Here is a 22,552-nt window from a genome sequence, read left to right as displayed (position 1 = left end):
TTTCAGGGCAAGACCTCCCTGATTGTAAAGCCAAACGTGATTGGCTGTAGCGAGAACGTGGTAAGCTGTTATTGATTGGCTTGAGTAAACGGTGGGTGGAGTCCACTTTTTTGTGGATTTGTCTGCACATTGACACTAGTGTGTAAGTGTTTCAAAATTCACAAATACATGCAGGGATTTACAAATGCACAGAAAGCGATTCATAAATGAATGCCAGGCAGAGTTGTGTTTGTGATATAAAACACATTTGTAAATATATATATTTTTATTTGCAAATCTCATCTATTTATTTGTGAATTTGATTAATTTTTATAATCCTGACCCCCATATACAGAAGCCCCACAAAGTGTTTGGACACTCAATCCAAAGATCTATTAATATCTTGCCATTAGATGAAAATATCAAAGTGAGGCACCTTTCAAGCAAAACATCTAAAAGACATTTATAAGCATTTTATACTTGCAAAATGTCATTACCCAAATGTCTTATAAAAGTGAAGTTAGTTCTGAGAATAGTTCATGTGAAATTTGTTTGCTGATGCCTCTTGGTTTGATATTTTGTATCTAATGCAGTGACAGTGAGACATGCACATAAATCAGTCATATGCAGTAGTTCACCAAAACAAATTCTGTCATCACTTACTCACCCTCATGTTGTTTCAAACTTCCTGTCTTTGGAACACAAAAGAAGATACTTTCAAAAATTAAGCTAATAATATTAAAGTGCCCCTATTATGCTTTTTTGAAAATTACCTTTCATGCAATGTGTAATGTAGATGCCTGTATATGTAAATGGTCTGCAAAATTGTAAAGTCGAAAGTGCATGATTAAGTTATTGTCTCCCAAAAGAAAGAATTGACTCTGAACTGCCTAAACGAGTCGTCACGAATTCCAGTCTCACTTCCGTGACCTGCGTACTTAATGCGGTAACACAATTGCATAATATTAGCCTATGGTCTCAAACGTGCTGCGTAACACACGAGAATGAACCTCACTGATTACGCAGCACGTTTGAGCTTCCTGAAGAGGTTTGTTCTTGCGCGTGTAGCAGGTTTGGTTGAGCTTCTGCTTATGTTCGCTGATCAGTGTTTATATGTCACGTCTGTTTGTCATAACAAGCAATCGATTCTCATCAGAAAATTTGGACTAAACCACTCGATTCATATGGATTAGTTTTCCATTTTTGAAGCGTCAAAGTGGAAGTTGCAAAGACAGTCAATGGAAGGAAATCTGATAGCATTCTGTCGTCAAAAATATCTTAATTTGTGTTCCGAAGATGAACGAAAGTCTTACAGGTGTGGAACGACATGAGGGTGAGTAATTAATGACAGAATTTTCATTTTGGGGTGAACTAACACTTTTAAATTGTGTCCATTAATGCAGATTGTCTGTTGTTTTTACTAACACTGAGTAATGATAAATGAAAGAACAAGATTTATTTTACAAACTTTAATGTTACATCAGTCATTCACATTAGTGCTCGGCTAAAGAATGCACTGTCATTGATGCATTTAATGATACAGTTCCCACATGTGCACCACAATAAATTAGAAATATACACATCGGTTAGTTGATATACACTTGTTAAAGGGCTAGTTCACCCAAAAATGACATTTTTCTGTCATTAATTACTCACCCTCATTTCGTTCCAAAAGACCTTCGTTCATCTTCAGAACACAAATTAAGATATTTTTGATTAAATCCGAGAGGTCTTTTTATCTCCCATAGAAAGCAACAAAATTACCACATTCAAGGTCCAGAGAAGTAGTAAAGACATCCGCTTTTGCTGTCAGAGATTAATCAGAGGTTAAAATTTATTATTAAAGCTGTTCCTGAGCAGTACCCAAAGGTTTGCTTGTGCACAGTGCATTTTACAAAAGACAGCTTCCTGAACCTGGGAGAGTACAACGCCAGTGTCTTGACGAATAATGCTACCTATCAGTAGCTATACCAACTAGATTTGGGGTAGGCCTACTGGAACTCGGACTCTAGTCTGGACTCGAGTACAACTTTTTGTGGACTTAGACTTGTCAGCGATGAATTTTTACTCTGTTTTGACTCGGACTTGAGCATTTAGGACTCGAAAAATGTTCCCGAGTCTAACTATGTCCAGGGATTCTGTGAAATATGCTCGGGACAGTTGACGGAATTGTCACTGGCCAGATTGGATCAGTACTGCATTGTCACAAAAGTCAATCGCACCAATCAGCGCACGGATGCTGAATTAAGTTTTCTTTCGCATCTTATTGTGCTTCTACACACTTAAAAAGACACAAAGTTATGTCAAAATGCCCGTCTCAGTGAGTATTCACATAAACACGGTCAGTTATGTCTTAAGTGAATGTAAACAGTTGGGCGAAAATCAGATGTGTCAGTATATTGGATCCGTGCATTAGATCTTAAAGTAACAGCAGCCTAATAAACCTGCTGCTGTCGGTGTCCTTAATGATAATCAAACAACAAAATAAAAAGAGAGAATGGTTCACTTCTCTTGGCTGAGTGACTTTAATAATAATAATTTATATTTAATGCATACTCTGATGTAAATGATGAGTAACTTAAATATGCAATGATAACAAACTAAATGACAAACAGGTGTATTGATTGCATTAGTGTCTAATGACTGGCAGGAAACTAAAACAAAGGAAACATGTAACTGAAGAGAAACAAACTAAAATTCATGAAAATGAAACTAAACACCAACAGTATTACTTTTTGCTGTTGTAATGAAATTATTTTTTAAAACATGGTGGTAGCTTCTAGTTTCAAAGAAAAAGAATGTTTCTAACATCTTTGAAGCAGTAGTTTACATGGGTCAAAATTCAAAAACAACAGCAACAACAAATCTTTAGTGTTTTATATACTAATTATTACTATAGTTTTTTTCTATGGTAAATAGTGTTCATATGCGGGTGTAGCTCATGTATATAGCCAGGCAGGGCAAAGCCCTACCATCAACTTGAACACATAGATCGATACATTAAACTTCCAATAATGTAATTTGTTAATCATAAATATATCAAAAAATGAAACAGTTTTGAGTTGGCCCTGAGTCATGGAAATTACATGCAGGACCTTTATGCACAGTACATGCCATTGTAAAGACCGTAGGTCTGTCCCCTCACAGCCTCATTTTCATCCATAAAAAAAATCAATATAGCATCTTCTCTGTCATATTAAAACCATGCAAAAATGCACAGCCTCAAACAGAGAGAAAAGAGGTACATATTCAGCAGGTTCCAATAGGCTGTTTTCCATTCACCAAGCTATCCCGATTACCTCCCCCTGCCTTGAATTCATAAATTTATATCGATGGATAAGTCAAGTCCCGCCCTTTAGCTTTTTACATTAGAAGTTTCACTCAGAAATATGTTACAATACAGAAATCAAGTCGGCCATTACATTCCATTACATGACTTTAAGTTTGCTGAGCAGGATACTAATTATGAGATGACGTTAAAAAAAAAAAAAAAAATGCCAAGATGCAATCGAGGTTTGCTTTTGTTACATTTAAAATTGACATTGTTTTTTATAAGTTGTTAAGGTTTAAAAAAAGATATTGACTTAATGAAATACAGTATTGTTTTGTTGGACTCAGACTTGAACCTTTTGGACTCGGACTCGCTTGATTAAAGACTCATACTCAACTCGGACTCCACTAAGGTGGACTCGAATCCAAAACTACTACCAACACTATATTTGCATTGTTTTAAATGTAGGTTTAGGGTTTGGGGTAGGAATGGACGTTAATAAATCCTAAAACCACATCACACCACATGAATATTATGCTGGTGGCAGAATCTGATAGGTAGTTCTGGCAAATTGTCTGAACACCGGCTATTTACAAAAGAGTATTTTGTGAAACGTTCTTCTCAAGTTGTGCTTGCAAAGTTGCTTCAGATCGATCGGAAACTGACGGCATTATTATTAACTGTGTTTACAATTGCTTTAGAAGCCTTGGAAGCTGAAGGGGCATTACATTTCCGACACATGCTTGAGGTGTTTGGCCAATCACAACGTGCTGGCTCAGCTGGCCAATCGGAGCACTCTGGGCTTTACAGAAGGAGGGACTTTGTAGAAATCAGCACATTTCAGACAGACTGTGAATAGAGGAGCTGAAATAATGTACGGTATGTGAAAAATGTGTTTTTGAACATTAAAGGGGTGGTATAATGCCACTTTTACAAGATGTAAAATAAGTCTCTGGTGTCCCCAGAGTGTGTATGTGAAGTTTTAGCTCAAAATACCCCACAGATCATTTTTTATAGCATGTTAAATTTGTAACTTTTTGAGGGTGAGCAAAAACACGCCGTTTTTGTGTGTGTCCCTTTAAATGCAAATGAGCTGCTGCTCCTATGAAGAGGGCGGAGTTTCAAGAGCTCGTGTTAGCAGCGGCGATTACCTCAGACTCACTGAAAATGTCAGAAACTGTTCAGCCTTTTATGTTCAAACTGGAGTCGGACAATGATTGAGACACTCAAGAAGAAGTGACAACATGTAGAATGCAACAGGACGTTTCTGAACGGTTAGTTGATGAATTTATGTAGCTGATGTTGAGTTAACCATCTCAAAGTTATTGATTGCATATCCTGTCATGATAATCTATAAATCGCTCCTGTGGGAACTGTTGTAAGATCCTACAGAGCCAGAGAATATTTGTCATGTTGTCATCTTGCTTTTATGATATGCTATTGCATTTGTGTTACGTACTGTATTGTAATAACATTGCCTCACCCCTTTGTTGTGTGTTCTCGGTTGCGGGGTTTATGTAAATTTTAGGTTTAGTGATGTCACCAACCCGGGAAGAATCTCGTTGTAGTCCCTACCAGCTGTTTGTTGTAGTCCTTAAACAGAGAATTCTTTAAAAGAAAATATCTCTCTTTGCATTGAACTTTGAGCGTCGTAACTTTACAGATGTTGTTTATACTCAAACAGCAACATTACACACTAACTAAAGTTAGTGCATTTTAACCAATTCTATTACACCCAATAATCAAATTAATGAACTTTTAAAATAGTATCATATGACCTCTTTAAGTGCCCATTTATTTCTTTGGGCGGCTGTACAGTGCTCAAAAATGTGAAAAAATGACGTAAATTCAGACAGGGTTCCAACCCGGTTCAAGGAAACATACAAAAATTTCAACTGGAACATAAAAATGAAAACTAAATCAAGTTTAATCGTTCTGAACAGAAACGTTTATTTGATATTAAAGACTTTAGATATAAAAAGTGTGATAGACTGGCCATCTGTCCAGGGTGCTTTCCCCTGCCTCTGGCCTAGGAAAATGCGATAGGCTCCAGCCCTATGACTTAGAAGGTCGTATAAGGAATAGCGAGAGAGAGATAAAAAGAGGGTGCACTCGTATTACTATGATTGTTCGAAGGAACACATGAACAGAAGCGTTAAAATACTGATTCCAGACAGAAATAAGTACAAGTTGTCCAGGTCCCATAAGACATACACATTTTATTTGGTTAGGAATAACGTGACATGAATTAAAGGTGTGTGACACACTGTATGTATAGTCACAGAATTTAAACAAATTTTTTTTTTAATGTTTTTGATTATTTTATTGTGTTTATGATATTGTTTCAATTGTTATATGAATGCTGGACTGATGACATGAAATGCCCTGAACGGACAGTAGGGGGAGACGATGTGCTAACGGTGAGTTACGAAGAAAACAACAGCACATCTTTGACCATCTTGTATTTCTGTTATATAGGTGGGTAAATCTTGTCACAGTAGCCATATAATGTCAAGAAATCATGTTAGTAAAGTTTATTCACTGTTTGAGGGTGGTAATGTACCTTTTATGAATGTATTTATACGTTTACAGAGATTGTATGTTCTCGTCAAAATGGTGTTTTATTTACAGGCAGGTCGCTATAGGCCCAGGGTTACTTTAACCCTTACATACTGGGTCAATTTGATCCGTTTTGATTTTTCTTTTCTTTAAATTTTGTGACTTTAACTCATTTAGGATCATGAACATGCATGTAAAGTTTCAATACTCTGATGTCTTTTGGCATATACATAGGTAAGCGGGCGGGGAGTGGGAAAGTCTTGAGCGGCTTATCTGAGTCTGATCGTGTCTTTGTGTTTTCCAGGGGATCTGAAGGGAGCTGTGGAGCGTGGAAGAACTGGAAGGTATCACAGGAATGACAGGTAAGTAAACAACAGGTAAGTGGGTCAGGCGAAACAACATGGTATAGTTGAGACCAGACAGTGAGTGAACGGGAGGAGTGCAGTTATATAGTGCAGGCTGATGATTGCTGACAGGTGAATGTGATCAGTACTCAGGTGATTGGGATCTGGTGACTGTAGTGGGTGGTGACTGTGGTGACTCCCTGACAGTACCCCCTCCTCCAGGGGCAGCTCCTGACGCCCTACTACGGCGACGGGGTCAGCCACGGCCTCTGGGTGCTGGACGGTCCGGGTGGTTTTGGTGGAATTTGGCCAGGAGAGTGGGATCCAACACATCGTCTCGGTTAACCCAGGACCGTTCTTCTGGTCCGTACCCTTCCCAGTCTACAAGATATTCCAGACGACCACCCCATCGCCGAGAGTTCAAGATCTCCTACACCCTGTAGACTTGAGGTTGTTTTCGATGACTTCGGGAGGAGGAGGTACTGGCGGCTTGTCGGGTTCTGTGGCAGAGGGAGAAACAGGTTTGAGGAGGGAAACATGGAAGGAAGGGTGAATGCGATACCGTGCTGGGAGTTGGAGACAGTAGGTGACTTCATTGATCTGCCTCTCGATGGTAAAGGGACCTATATGGGGGCGCTCAGCTTCCGGCAAGGCAGGCGGAGACGCAGATCCCGGGTTGAGAGCCAGACCTTATCTCCAGGACGATAGACGGGGGTAGAAGACCCGCGGGCATCTGCAAAGGCCTTGTGTCTCTGCTCTGCTTGCTGGAGTTGGATGTGGGCTGAGTCCCAAACCCTCTCGCTTGCTCAAAACCAGTGGTTGACAGCTGGAACGTCCGAGGGTTCTTCTGTCCAGGGAAACAGAGGGGGTTGGTACCCGAGTATGCACTGAAACGGGGTAAGGCCGGTGGTCATTTGCCTGAGGGAATTTTGTGCATACTCGGCCCACAGGAGGAAGCGGTTCCAGCTGTGTTGGTTGTCATGACAGTAGGCCGGGAGATATCTCCCTAACTCCTGGATTTTCCGCTCAGTCTGGCCATTGGTCTGGGGATGATACCCGGAGGAGAGGTTGACGGAGACACTGAGGAGTTTGAAGAAGGCTGTCCAGACCCGGGATGTGAACTGGGGGCCCATGGTTGGAGACAATCTCTTCTGGTATACCAAAGGTGCGGAATAGATGATGAAAGAGGGCTTCAGCTGTTTCGAGGGCGGTGGGTAAACCCCAGAGGGGAATCAACTTGCATGCCTTTGACGAACTATTCACTGCAACGAGAATGCAGGTGTTACCATCAGACTTTGGCAGGTCTGTTACAAAGTTGACTCCGACGTGGGACCAGGGACGACGTGGGAGGGGTAGTGGTACCAGTTTACCTGTGGGTAGGTGACGTTGAGTTTGGAGATGGCACAGACTGAGCATCCTCGAATGTACTGGGAGACATCCCGGGCCATACGGGGCCACCAGTATCGAGCTTGGAGGAGCAAGAGGGTACGCTGGCTGCCTGGGTGTCCAGAGCCCGGGGAAGCATGAAGGGAGCCTAGAAGGGTAGTTCTCAAGGAGGTGGGTACGTAGATCTTACCCTCTGGGCCTCCCAGCGGAGCGGGTTCAGACATGGTGGATTTAATCTTTTGGCGCTTCAGAGGTATTCCAGGTTCTTGTGATCCGTGATGACAGTAAAGGGGTGTTGGGCTCCCTCCAGCCAATGCCTCCATTCCTCCAGCGCCAGTTTGATGGCGAGTAACTCTCGGTTACTGATGTCGTAGTTCCGCTCCGCTGGGAAAAGCTTCCGTGAGAAAGCAGGTCATGTCAGTCAAGACTCTCTGTGGTACTGTGATAGCACTGCTCCTACACCGGTGGTGGAGGCATCCACCTCCACGACGAACGGGAGCTTGGGGTCGGGGTGTGTGAGGATAGGAGCAGTGCAAAAGGCCTCTTGGAGTTCCTTGAAGGTGGCTCAAGCTTCGGGGTTTCAGGACAGAGACTTGGGCTTCTGACAGAGCATGGAAGTGAGTGGGGTTGAAAGGATACTGAAGTTCTGGATGAATCAATGGTAGAAGTTAGTGAAGCCGAGGAATCGTTGAAGTTCTTTAACAGTTTGTGGTTAAGGCCAGTTCCGGATGGCTTGGACCTTCCCCTGGTCCATCTGGATACCATCGGCGCTCAGGATGTAACCGCGGAACTGGACCGTGGGGCAGTGGAACTCACACTTCTCAAGCTTCAGGTAGAGGTGGTACTTCCAGAGTTGTTGGAGGACCTGCGTCACGTGGTGGCGATGTTCGGCCAGGTTCCGGGAGTAGATCAGAATGTCGTCAGTATACACGATGACGAACCGATGGAGGAACTCCCGGGACACCTCGTTCAAAAACCCCTGGAAAATGGACGGTGAGTTGGACAGGCCATACGGCATGACCTGATATTCATAGTGGCCAGAAGGGGTGATGAAAGCCGTTTTCCACTCATCGCCCTCCTAGATACGAACAACGTTGTAGGCACTCCGCAGATCCAGCTTCGAGATGATGCGGGCCCCACGGAGTTCCTCGAGGGCGGCCGGGACCAGGGGAAGAGGATAAGGGAGCTTGACTGTGTGTTCGTTGAGGGTCCAGTAGTTGATACAGGGCCGCAAGCCTCTGTCCTTCGTACCCACGAAGAAGAAGCTCGATGCTGCTGGTGAGGTGGATGGATGAATGAACTGTTGATGTAGTCCTCCATAGCCTTGCGCTCCGGGATGGACAGGGGGTACACTCGCCCCTTGGGGGGTGTGGCACCAGGCAGTAGGTCTATGGTGCAGTCCCATGACCGATGGGGTGGTAGCTTCGAGGCTGCCTGTTTGCTGAACACATCCTGGAACGCCATATAGTCAGATGGGATCATGGGAGCAGTGTGAGGTTCAGGGCTCTCCACCAGTGTGGATTGAACGTGTAGTACCGGGTCTCTCACCGGGGGCTCAGGAACGTTTCTAAAGACAGGCAGGACTCCATCTTAAAATCTCACTTGTGTCCCATCTGACTTCTGGAGAATGTTGAGAGAGCCATGGGCGTCCCAGGATGACGTCTACAGTGGGTCCCTCCAGTACCAGAAAGGAGATTCTCTCGCTATGAAGACATCCGATTTGCAGTGTGATAGGTGGAGATCGGAACTGGATTCGCCCACGTCCGAGCGGTTTTCCCTGGATGGTTTCTACTTTCAGTTCTTCTTGACTCTGACGGGGCAAACCCAGTTGCTTTAGAAGGGTTGGTGAGATGAAGTTTGCTGAATAGAGATATTCATTAAGGTTGAACAAGACATGTGGTTAAATTATTGTAATAAAGCCATTACAAAAGCAGCTCCATTGTAAACAACAGCACATCTTTGACCATCTCATTATTTCTGTTATATAGAACACTAACTGCAGTACTGCCAGCTGGACGTGCTACAGTGTAAACAATTTCTGACAAATGCTGTTAATAAACACCTTCTTTTTTTTTTTTTTTTTGGGTGGTGGAAACGAGCTTCCATAAAGCTTCCATACTTCACTGTACTCCATGAAATAGCTAATGCTTAAAAAATAAGATCCCATTGATGCTTCGCAAGCTCTTTGTGGCCCATGGCACTTGTAGTAGCATGCAACCAAGATGATGTCAGGAACATCTTACAGATGAAATTTATTTGGAGCTAGTCAGAGGAATTTCAGGTGAAGACAGGAATGTACTATTTCACATGAGCTTGATGATTAGTTCATTCTGATCACAGCCACATACCCAATTATAAAAGAGTGTGCACATCCTGGTTATCTTGTGCTGGTTGGCTTCACAATCTTTGCCCATCTGGTTTTTCAACATTTTATGTATATCCATCACACTATTATTGCACTTCTGAAGCGTGCATCAGACACTGTGTCAAAATTACTTTTTCAACTACATTGATGGTTTTAAACATTTAGAACTGCTATAAGACTGTTCACAAAAGTGTTCTTTGTTAAAGAATGAATTTGACCAAAAGAGAGAAAAAATAAATAAATAAATAATAATTTACTCACCCTCATGTGATTCCAAAACTGTATTGCTTGCTTTCTTAGTAGAAATTAATGAAAGTAAATGTGGACTAGAGGATATTAAGCTCCAAAATCACCATAAAATTAATCAATATGACCCAATCACTAAATTATCCAAAGCCACAGCCATGCAGGAGAGTAAAACATAAAAGACTAAAAATGTGTTTACTTTCATCACTGTTTACTTTCATTGTGCATAAAATATTAGCTTGGACAATTAATTGAGTTTTTAATCGTGATTACAATAATGGATGCCACAATAATGTAATCTTTTAAAGGAGCAATTACAAAAAAAAAAAAATTAAAGCTGCAAGCAGCATTTACCAGGGTTCAAGCACTTTAAGGCCTTTAAGCACATAAAAAGGTATTATATTTTATTTAGCAAGCACGTAGACACTTAGATCATAGATGGAAAACACCATTTACAGCCAATACAGGCAATTTAGTAAGGAAAAATATGGTTTTTAAAGGTTTTTGGACAGTTATAGCACCACCTATTTCCTGATTTCCACCACTTTTTTTTGGGTGTCCTCAGAGTGTGCCCATACATATGTGTGTTAATTTTGGTGAAAATATCTCATTTCGTTTTGAAGTTATGGATACTTATATATATGAGAGCATAAAAAATGACCCAAGAACGTCTTTGATTTTTTGCCATTTCCTATCAAAATTTTGACATTTGGGCTTTTACGTTTAGTTAATCAACTTAGGTTCCGTGTTTCCTACGCTGGTTTCATCTCAATCGGATTAACGGAAAAGTTTTTTAAGCGCTAAATCACAACGTTGCACAAACCATAAGCCGAAACCTGGCAAGTCTGGTATCGTTGGACTCTGCAAGGTTTCAGGAGTCTAAGGACTACCGTGGAAATAAGTCGACCACTCCCAAAGTTATACGTTTTCATCCAAAACCATTAAAAATATATGTTTTTTTAAAGATTTTTAACAGTTATAATGCCACCTATGGTCCGATCTCCATAAAAATTGGCTTGCTTCTTTAGAGTCATATGCTGCATGTGCTCACCTATTTTTGTGAAGTTCTGAGTTTTCCTTTAGGATTTATAGGCTTTTGTGTATATTTTGCCACGCCCATTTTATAATTGACCCTGTTATAGCGACCCAAAGGGTAAAGTTCAACTTTTTTTGATAATTATTGATCTAGAGAGTCCAGAGAATTGTCCAGTTGTTCAGCATGAGAAGATCTATCAAATGATATGCATATTGAGTGGATCTGTGAAACACCACGTGATTACTGAGGCTTAAAACTTGTTTGCGCCAACTAGTGGCCGATTTCTTTCAAAATTCTTGCAGACCTCTAGGACCATGAGTCGAACATGCCCACCAAGTTTTGTTCCGATTGGCCTCCGTTAACCTTGTCTAATAGGTGCTCAAACTTCATTGGCCGATGGTGGCCATGTTTTTTGAGATACGCCAATGTCCTCACAGACTATCATGCCCCCTTGGACCAAGACACTGCATGCCAAATTTCAAGTCGATACAGCTGTTTTCATGTTTTTTATCAAATTAGTGTCCAATCGACGCGATTTTTTTTTATCGTGACCAAAGATTGAGCCACATGTGTACCGAGTTTGGTGCAAATATCTCATTTTGTTCTTGAGTTACAGCCTCCGCCCACACCGCACATTTTGGCGCCCCTTAGTGACCGTGAATCAAAATTTCAACTTTTTTTTTATAATTACTGATATTGAGACTCCAGAGAATCTTTCTGCACTGGTTTGGTTCCGATTGGGCAAAAAACCTATGACTAGTTCGCAAAAGTAGGTTTTGGACAAAATTCAAAATGGCAGAAATGAAATCTGAGATATAGGTTTTGTTCGTCTTGAGTCAAGGATTCCAATGATATAAGACACTTGATTCTATGACAAACGGTCTATGAGTTATGAGCGATTTTGAACTTTTGATCGCTGTAGCGCCCCCTATTGGCCGATTGGGGTCATCTCTTGTGTGGTTCTCCCCAAATTGAGGACTATCATCTGGCCAAGTTTCAAGTCTCTAGGCCTTACGGTTTGGTCTGCACGATTCGTTTTACGGCGGAAGAAAAATAATAAAAATCCTTACAGTTACAATAGGGTTTCAGCACTTCGTGCTTGAACCCCTAAAAAAAAAAGTCCACTTACATTGTTCTGCATGCTTAAGATGTTTTTTTCTTTCAACAGGTTATCTTAAGATTTTTCCCATTGTTTTAATTTTAGTTTTAGTATAACATTATAATATCATGCATATTTTTACTTATTTATTTATTTAAAAAAGAAACCAAACCAATGTATAGTTGACACTTAGGCTTGACATTTTAAGTTTTTCAGGAAGAGCTTGTTTATTTTGATACAACAATATGGCATGCAGTTGCTTCAAATAATGGTATAAATCTATTCAAAACATCATTCAACGTAAATTGTGATCATCGCAATTACATTTTTAAGGGAATAATAGACAACTATGATTTTTGTCATAATCATGCAGCCCTACTTGGACATTATGTTATAAATACAGGTCGTACAAGTCATACAGCTTGAACTTTTTTTTTTTTTTCCTGAGCAAGACCTGGCTAAAACATGATCAAAAACAAGGTCATTAGCATATAAACATATTTTATACCCCCTTTCTGCTAAATTTCAATTTGTAAGTCATGCATAGATTTACTGATGTTTTAAAATGCTTTATTAATGTAAAATCGCTACCGTATTTAATTAGCCTACATGTTTTTGGTCTTATTTGGTCTTGTATTGGTTCCTCATTTTTTGATTAATTGCTTTTGCTTGTTTAATTCTTGCTTGATGAATCGGTTCGATCGAATCATTATGAAATGGAACATCACTGCTTTCCTTTCACAACAGTTTATTGACTGCAATGCACTAAAGACTCAAAAAGTCATGTTATGTCATGTTGTTAAATATACAATAAGATGTACTGTACTTAAGCGTTGCCAGTGTTATAAGGTTCTTACGGACATTAATCTCTTATGTAACTATTGATGCTCCAACTGCAGCGAGCGCGCATGCGCATTTACAGCATCATCAGCACCAGCTCAACAGAACATCGCGATGCTCCAGCCTCCTCTTGTGTTTACTATCGTTTGGGGAAGATTTGGTTATGAAAACCTTTAGATTATCGTCATACATGCTGATGGATGTTTTCTCTATCGTACCATACACATAAGCCGAGATAAAGAGCTCTGACAGGAGTCAATCTCTCATTATAGTGAGGGCCTTATCAGAGCGCGTAACATCGTTTTCATCAGGACTGACCAGGGCTCGTATTTTTATCTCGCTGATTTCATGTGTATAAAGGTGTAATTATCTGCTCAGTGGGATGCACATCAGTGCTTTGCCGTACTCTCTCTCCGTTATAATGGCTGCTCTATATCAGGGCACGGACGTGTCCTCACCGGATAAATATCTGGCGTTAAAAGACGTCAGAGAGGTGAAGGAGGAGACCACTCTGGACGAGAAGCTCTTTCTGCTGGCCTGCGAGAAGGGTGAGTTCATTTACCACTCTAGCGAACGTATTTAAAATACAACAACAACAATATATTTTAGGTTATATTTACGCTAGATACATTTTGAGGTATAAATAAAATACTATTTATTATCGTTTCTATTATTTATTCACGTTTTATTAAAATAATTCTGCTTTAATATTAAATATTTTGTTCTGATAAAAGCCTAGCAGTGACATGCTTTACTCTTTACTATATATAGAGGCTATATATGTATCTTTTTGTGATCTATTATTAATGTAGAGGAATATTTTTACTTTTCATAAAGTAGAAAAACTACAAAAAAGCCAAAACTTCAAATAAATGGTAGTCACAGTATTTAAAATACACTTTCCTCTGTACACTGTAAAAAATGCTGGGTTAAAAACAACCAATGTTGGGTTGAAAATAGACAAACCCAGCGAATGGGTTGTTTTAACCCAGTGGTTGGGTTAAATCCTGCTGGGTAGTTTTATTTAACTCAACTATTGTTTAAAAATTGCTGTATTGTTGCTTAAAATTAACCCAAAGTATGTTGGAAATTAATATTTATTAATATGTTTAATAAATGAACATTTCTTAATAAGTTTAATGAATAATAATTAAACATTTATTACATTGTTTATTAATAAATGTTCACCTTTTGATTGTTATTGTTGCCTCTAGTAATTATGTGTCTGATTTTTAATTTCCAACATATTTTGGGTTCATTTTAAGCCAGACATATAGTCATTTTTAAATAATAGTTGGGTTAAAAGCACTTAACCCAACCGCTGGGTTTGTCCATTTTCAACCCAACTTGGGTTGTTTTTAACCCAGAATTTTTTTTTAGTGTACAGTTGTAACAATTTCAATCTAAAATCCATGTCCATGTTGTTTGTCAGATCGACAGTTACATTTATTCAGTTTATATATTTACAAATGAGAAAATGTTACAACATAAACAATTTATTTTGAGAAAACAGTAACAGTTTCAAAATTTCTTAGATTACTTAGAACAGACACGAAGATGTGACAGTGAAATAATAGAGTTTGACCGTAGAGATGGTTTGAGAGTAATTGCATACAATTAAAATAATGGACTATACTAATTTCACGTATTTATTTTACATTTGTTTTGAGATAAGTAGATTTTGAGAGCTTGACTGATGGCTTATAGCTGGTTAAAGCTTTCATTTAGTGTTTTGTTAAATAGGAGTGCGCTGCGTAGTTTATGTCCAAACATTCCAGAAACAACTTGGAAAACGAATGAATTTCCTCTGGTTACATTGCGCAGACAAGAGTCAGTTGCTACTCTTTTACCATATAAAGAAATCCTAAAATGGCTCAGGGAAGGATATCTCTCCTTTTTGTTTGTTCCATCACAAACCGCTGTCCTCTCTCGCTCGGTGCCGTTGAACTAATATATTGTTACCTAACTGCATTTTAAGGAGACTACTACATGGTAAAGAAACTCCTGGAGGAGAAACGACATGGTGAATTAAACATTAACTGTGTAGATGTGCTTGGGAGAGATGCTGTGACCATTTCAATCGAGAATGAGAATCTAGACATACTGCAGTTGCTCTTGGATCATGGCTGTCAGGTAAGAACACACCCATGTCCTCTGCTTATACATAACATGTTAGATTAAACCAATCTGTTCATTTGGGATGGGTGTGTGTGTGTGTGTGTGTGCACACAGGCCACAGATGCATTATTAGTGGCTATTGATTCAGAAGTGGTAGGAGCAGTTGACATCCTGCTAAACCATCGGCCCAGGCGTTCCTCCAAGCCTTCTATTGCGGTTAGTCTGTTTTGCAATTATATATTCATTTCATTGTTTCTTTTATATAAACTCCAGTCAACAGGGTGGACACACTTGAGAGAATTTTTTCTCTCGATCTTAAAAAACCTTTTGATATATATTCATAATTTCATGTTGCATTATTCCTTTTTTAGAAAGTGATTCAGCGCATTCAAAACCCAGAGTATTCCACGACCATGGATGTTGCTCCAGTCATTCTTGCTGCCCACAGGAACAATTATGAGATTTTGACCATGCTGTTAAAGCAAGACATCTCTCTGCCCCGTCCTCACGCTGTAGGGTGCGAGTGCACTCTCTGTAATGCCAAGAACAAGAAGGACAGTCTTCGCCACTCAAGGTAATACTTTTTATATGATCAATTAAATTGATCAATTGGTTTATTTAACTTATTCTCACACCTCAAAAACTTTTTCTTTTTTTTTTACAACAAGCAGTGTTATCGACATTAAATGTATATAAGCGATTCTTCAGTTAGTGGATCTTGTAAAAAGTATTTATTTTAAAATGTTACAGCTTTAAATATTGTTATTGTGTCTTTAAAATAATATTTTCTTATTATATATAGAGTACCAGTTTGGAAAACATTAATATTTTCTCTTCTGCTCACTAAGGCTGCATTTATTTGATCAAAAATACAGTAAGAACAGTCAAATATTTTTCCAATGTAAAATATCTGTTTTCTATGTGAATATGTAGTAAAGTGTAATTTATTCCTGTGATCAAAGCTGAATTTTCAGCATCATTACTCCAGTCTTCAGTGTCACATGATCCTTCAGAAATGTTGAAAACAGTTGTGTACAATTTATTTATTTATTTATTTTTCGAATAGAAAGTTCAAAAGAACCGCATTAAACTGAAATAGAAAGCTTTTGCAACATTATGCACTACTGTTCAAAAGTTTGGGGTTAGTAAGTCAGTATTTTTTGAAAATAAATTAAAGAAATTAATACTTTTATTCATCAAGGATGCATTAAATCAATCAAAAGTGACAGTAAAGACATTTATAATGTTACAAAAGATTCTATTTCAAATAAAAACTGTTCTTTTGAACTTTCTATTCATCAAAGAATCCTGAGAAAAAAAAAAATATAGTACACAAATATTTTATACAATTGTACACAATAAATGTTTCTTGATCATCAAATCATCATATTAGAATGATTTCTGAAGGATCATGTGACACTGAAGACTGGATTAATGATGCTGAAAATACAGCTTTGATCACAGGAATAAATTACACTTTATACTATATATTCACATAGAAAATAATTATTTTAAATTATGTTGGTACCCTTGGTGAATATGATCAAAGATGACTGTAAAAATAAATCTGCATTGTTTATCCTTTTGATCTTTAATTCATAAAATTAGCAAAAATCTAACCTTTCATTGAAGGAAAAGAATTGAAAGTGGGGGGGGAAATCACATTATGAAATAAATGTTTTTCTCCAAAACACGTTGGCCACAATTATTGGCACCCCTAGAATTTTTTATGTAAAATATCTTTGAAGTATATTCCCATTCATATTTACATTTTTTAGCACACCAGGGCGCTCATGAACATGAAATTGTCCAGCCATGACTTCCTGTTCCACAGGAGTACAGATATGTGTAAACACAAAGGCCAAATTCCCTGAATCATTCATCACAGTGAGAAAAACCAAAGAATATAGTTCTGATGTGCAGCAAAAGATTGTTGAGCTTCACAAAATAGAAAGTGGCTGTAAGGAAATAGCTGAAGCATTGAAAATCCCCATTTTCACTATCAGGGCAATAATTAAGAAGTTCCAATCAACTAAAGATGTTACAAATCTGTCTGGAAGAGGACGTGTGTCTAAATCGTCCTAATGCGCGGTGAGGAGGAAATTTGGAGTGGACAAAGACTCTCCAAGGATCACAGCTGGAGAATTGCAGAGATTTCTTGAGTCTTGAGTCTCAGAAAGCCTAAAAAAATGATCAAACAACACCTACATCCCCACAAGTTGTTCAGGAGGGTTTCAAGAAAAATCCTCTGCTCTCATCCAGAAACAATCTCCAGCATATTCAGTTGTCAGACAAGACTGGAACTTCAAACGGGACCAGCTTCTATGGTCAGATGAAACTAAAAAAGAGCTTTTTGGCAGCAAACCCACCAGATGGGTTTGGTGCATACATGGATAAAAAGTACCTCATGCCCACGGTTAAATATACTGCTGGATCTTTAATGTACCAACATTACCAACAGATAAAAAAATCAAAACCTGACCGCTTCTGCTAGAAATCCAATAATGGTCCGTGGTTGGATCTTCCATCAGGACAATGATCCAAAACAAACATCAAAACCAACACAAAAATGTGTCACCGAGCACAAAATGAAGCTTCTGCCATGGCCGTCCCAGTCCTGACGTGAACCCTGAAGAAAATGAGTGGAGTGAACTGAAGAGAAGAAGCACCAGCATGGAGCATCTGAAGGATCTGTAGAGATTCTGTATGGAGGAATGATCTCTGATCTCTTGTCAGGTGTTCTCCAAACTCATCAGGCATTATAGGAGAAGACTCAGAGCTGTTATCTTGGGAAAAGGAGGTTGCAAAAAGTATTGAATAAAAGGGTGCCAATAATTGTGGCCAACGTGTTTTGGAGAAAAACATTTATTTCATAATGTGATTTCCCCCCCACTTTCAATTCTTTTCCTTCAATTAAAGGTTAGACTTTTGCTAATTTTATGAATTAAAGATCAAAAGGATAAACAATGCAGATTTATTTTTACAGTCATCTTTAATCATATTTATCAAGGGTGCCAACAATTTTGTCCACGTCTATATATATATATATATATATATATATATATATATATATATATATATATATATATATATATATAGAAAGCATTTTAGAGAACAATTAAGATTTATTAGTTCACAGTTTTAAAAAAAGAACGATAAAAAATACCAACATTGAAGGCTTATCAGGGACATGGTCGGATCTTTATTCGATGACATGTAAGGCATATTTACATACTTATACATACTTAGGGATTTCAAGTAGTCCCTATTGAAAACGTACCTATAAATACATTTGGTAAGCACGAACACTGAAGTGCTGAAGTATATTTACAGTGTGTAGTTGAGTTGCATTATTTTTAGTGTTGTCCTCCTTCATCCTCCATCTCTTGCAGGTTCCGTCTAGATATCTACCGATGCCTCGCCAGCCCATCCTTGATCATGCTAACAGAAGAAGACCCCATTCTGAGAGCATTTGAGCTCAGCACTGATCTGAAAGAGCTGAGCCTGGTGGAAGTGGAGTTTCGGTAATGGAGGAGTAATTAGGGAAAGAGGTCTCATAGGGATAACTGCTGAACGGAGAGAGCTAAACAGCAGCAAATACCCTCTTTGCTTTGGTTTTGGCCATGTTACAGATGCATGCATTTGTATAGCAATTCATTTACTGGGGACAAAGGTATTCTGTTGTCAAAAGAACCAGGATTTTTGTCGATGGTTAGACACCTGATTATATTGAGTTAAAGGTGCAGTAAGCAATTTCTGAGAAACACTAGCTACGTTTACATGGACACCTTTAGTTTAAGAATAAATTCATTCTGATTGATAAATCCAAACATAGTGTTTACATGAACGCTAAATAAAGTGACCAGGTTGATGCGTGTTTATATGGAATAGATGTTTTGACGTGTGCACACTGCACTAATATAAAGAGTTTCCTGCTGTTTGCGCATACTAATCTCCTAAATTGCTTCTTTTCTTTGTTTTAAAGAGCAGGCTTAATTTTGATCTATTTCAGATCCTAATCGGGAGACGAGGAGCGCATTAACCATTGTGTCATTCTCCTTATATTTATCAAGCAGTAAAAACGACCATTTATGCACCCAAAACAAGACGTCTGTGGATGAGAGTCCAACACAAGGACTGGTGGGAAGTTGTCCTGCTCCAATTCACAGACGATGAGTGAAAGGAACATTTTAGAATGATACGACAGTCATTTTATGACACTTCATTCAACAACAGCTTGTTCCTCGCGGCACACGTCATTACAGCATTTCTACATCATTGCACATGCGCAGTATTTTTTCAGTTTCAGTTTTCAATCCGATAAAGTATTTACATGTCCTCTCGATTGGATTAGAAAAGGTTTAAACCACCCATTACAATCCAAATTGAATTTTAGGGTACATTTACATGACAATGATGTACTAAATACGGACACGTTTTTCCTTTACGCTTTTCGCGTACAGACGACAACGTTGTCAAAATAATCCACGTTCACACTGATCCGTGGAAACTACTAAACGCTGTATTCTGCTGCCAGGCCAGTAGGTGGCGATGCCACTTTTTAAAGATAAACTACACTCCTATAGACTGAACACGTAATGCATATGCATGTGACACCACTGTTTTCACAAATTCACACAGAGACTATAACGCTATAGTTTTCAAAAGTTTGCATTTTCAGGCCGCCAAAATGCCATTGTCGTGTAAATGAATGGCCAAAATGCATAAACAGTTTTCTGTTTTTAGTTGAAATCGGTGTAGTGTAAACTTTGGCCAATTCATTCCGATTGACGTGGTTACATGCAACTTTTTTTATTCCGACTGTGCTAGTAGTTTAATTACAATCAGATTTTTAGGGTCTATGTAAACGCAGCTAATGTTGATATTTGAAATCAACACCCAAACAAAAACACCCCTGCCTTCATTGCTCCGCCCCCAAAATAATAAGCACTCTATCTAACACAGGCAACGACTAACAGCTCGCGCAAGTATGGATGAATCAGCTGTGATTTAACAAAAACAACAGCATTATTGGTTCTGTGAAACAGCAAAAAACAATGTTACTCATGTACTGGACAGAAACATAGCAACCTCAGCATCCATTTTTAGGTCTTCCCACTCTCTAACATCTCTCTAGCACTGGAAAGCTTTTCCTATATTAATGCGGATCCTAGCTCTTGCCTAACTCTCCTACTTCCAATTATATTCCTCTAATGTTTCCTAGCTATACCACTCGTTCTACAGTCTTTCTACAAATGTCCCACTTGCTCACCCTCTCTCCTCCCCATCATACGCCCCCTGTTGCTGATTGGCTACAAGATTGTTTTGGTGCTCGGTGGTTTGGTCCAATCCACTTTGTTTTTTCTCCTATTTACACAGCCAGGACTATGTACAAATACATTTTATTTTTCAGCACACACACAGAACAGACATCTAGCAAATATTCACAATATTGTTTGTTTAGGTGTTGATTTAAATTTTCAACAGCGTTTCTCAGAAATCGCTTACTGCACTTATAAGAATGCCTTTTAAATTCCAAATCAGCTGCTAAAACAGGAATTCTCAGCTCTGGCCCTCAAGGTCCAATGTCCTGCAGAGTTAGCTCCAACCCTAATCAAACACTCCTGAACAAGCTAATCTTCAGGATTATTAGGAAGTAGCAGGTAGGTGAGTTTAATCAAGGGCTGTGTCCGAAATCGCCCCCTTATACACTTAAATAGGGCACTATTTGACGGCACAGCCATTTGTAGTGGTGTCCAAAACCATAGTGGATGTTATCAAGTGCACTCATTTAATCCCATAATGCACCGCAATAATGAGCGTACAACTGATGTACACTTAATGGCTTGAGAATAATGCACTGTGAGGGTCGCGGCAAATGAATCATCCATCCATCCATTCATTTTCCTAACCGCTGGTCCAATGTGGGTACAGTGTAATATCATACAGGTATAAATTCCTTTTTAATTGATTATTGAAAGGTCTATACATGCTAGTTTCCATAACAGAATTCAAGATAACTGTTTTCATTATTACTGGAGCTGCCAGTTTCAAATGATTAATAAACAGTATATTAGTGAATGAGTGTATTGGGGGGCGATTTCGAACACAAGATTAGAGGTAAACTCTGCAGGAAAGTAGATCTTGAGGGCTAAAGTTGAGAACCCCTGCCATAGAAGAACCATTTTTGGTTCCCCAAAGAACCTTTCAATGAACCATTTTTTACTAAGTGCAAAGAACATTTAAAAATTTTCCACTATAAAAAGACCTTTTGTGTAATGGAAAGACGGATGCTAAAGGTTCTTCATGAAACCGCAGATGCCAAAAAAACCTTTATTTTTAAGAGTGTAGAAGAAATGAAGGTTTTTCCTTCTACCGCTCATTCTGTCTCTCAGTGTTGTTATATATTACAGAAATGATTATGAAGAACTTGCCAAGCAGTGCAAGATGTTTGCCAAGGACCTGCTGGCTCAGGCCCGCAACTCTCGTGAGCTGGAGGTCATCCTGAACCACACGTCCAATGAGGACCACGTGGACAAGAGAGGCCTGCTGGAGGAGCGCATGAACCTCAGTCGCCTCAAACTGGCCATCAAATACAACCAAAAAGAGGTTAATGAGAATTTTTAACAAAACTTACTGTGCTTGTGTCTGCTCAAACCTTTTTTTTTTTTATATATATCTAAAACGACCTGCTAATTGCTATTCAAACCCTAAAAAACTTTCATTGAACAGTTCTTATTGTTCTGTCATCATTGCTTCGTAGCAATATTAGTTTTTGCTTATTCTTATGTAACTTTATTACTTTGAGTTTGATGAAGTTAAACTATTTAAAGCAGTCGGTTTCCTCAAACCATTTAAGTAGCTATATAGTTGTTAAGACTTAGATATGTTACCTGAATTCAAACTGAATGAGTGGAATAAACTTAAAATCTTTAAGTTGAGTTTACTCTAATGATTTACTAAACCAACACTAAAATGTAAGTGAATTTAACTTAATGTATACAAGTTTACAGTACTCATACTTATTGGTTTTTAAAACTTAAATGATTTAAGGCAATCGGTTACCTCAAATGGTTTGAGTTACCGTAATTTATGGTGTTTTACAGTGTAAAAGAACCGTTTTTTATTTATATAATCTAAAGAACCTTTTTTCACTATAACAAACCTTTTGTGTAATTGAAATGTTCAATGAATGTTAAAGGTTCTTCATAGAACCAAAGATACCAATAAAAAACCTTTATTTTTAAGTGCACGTCCGTCGTTCGAACTATGTTGGTATTTATTAATCTTTGTTAATGTTAGTTAATAA

General features: G+C 38.7%; 1 protein-coding gene across 1 annotated transcript in view; it reads left to right on the top strand.

The window, feature by feature from the left end:
- Positions 1-13,191: 13,191 nt before the first annotated feature.
- The window catches only part of trpc1 (transient receptor potential cation channel, subfamily C, member 1), a 31,680-nt gene continuing 22,319 nt past the window's right edge, over positions 13,192-22,552 (top strand). Inside the window, exons 1-6 of the mRNA XM_051881976.1 lie at positions 13,192-13,673; positions 15,104-15,258; positions 15,358-15,459; positions 15,615-15,817; positions 18,636-18,767; positions 21,657-21,852. Coding sequence (XP_051737936.1) covers positions 13,508-13,673; positions 15,104-15,258; positions 15,358-15,459; positions 15,615-15,817; positions 18,636-18,767; positions 21,657-21,852 — 954 coding nt within the window. The 5' untranslated portion in view covers positions 13,192-13,507. The remainder of the gene's footprint in view (positions 13,674-15,103; positions 15,259-15,357; positions 15,460-15,614; positions 15,818-18,635; positions 18,768-21,656; positions 21,853-22,552) is intronic.

This window comes from Ctenopharyngodon idella, chromosome 23 (genome assembly GCF_019924925.1).
Source record: "Ctenopharyngodon idella isolate HZGC_01 chromosome 23, HZGC01, whole genome shotgun sequence".
NCBI lineage: Eukaryota > Metazoa > Chordata > Actinopteri > Cypriniformes > Xenocyprididae > Ctenopharyngodon > Ctenopharyngodon idella.
This window is presented reverse-complemented; position numbering and strand designations above follow the sequence as displayed.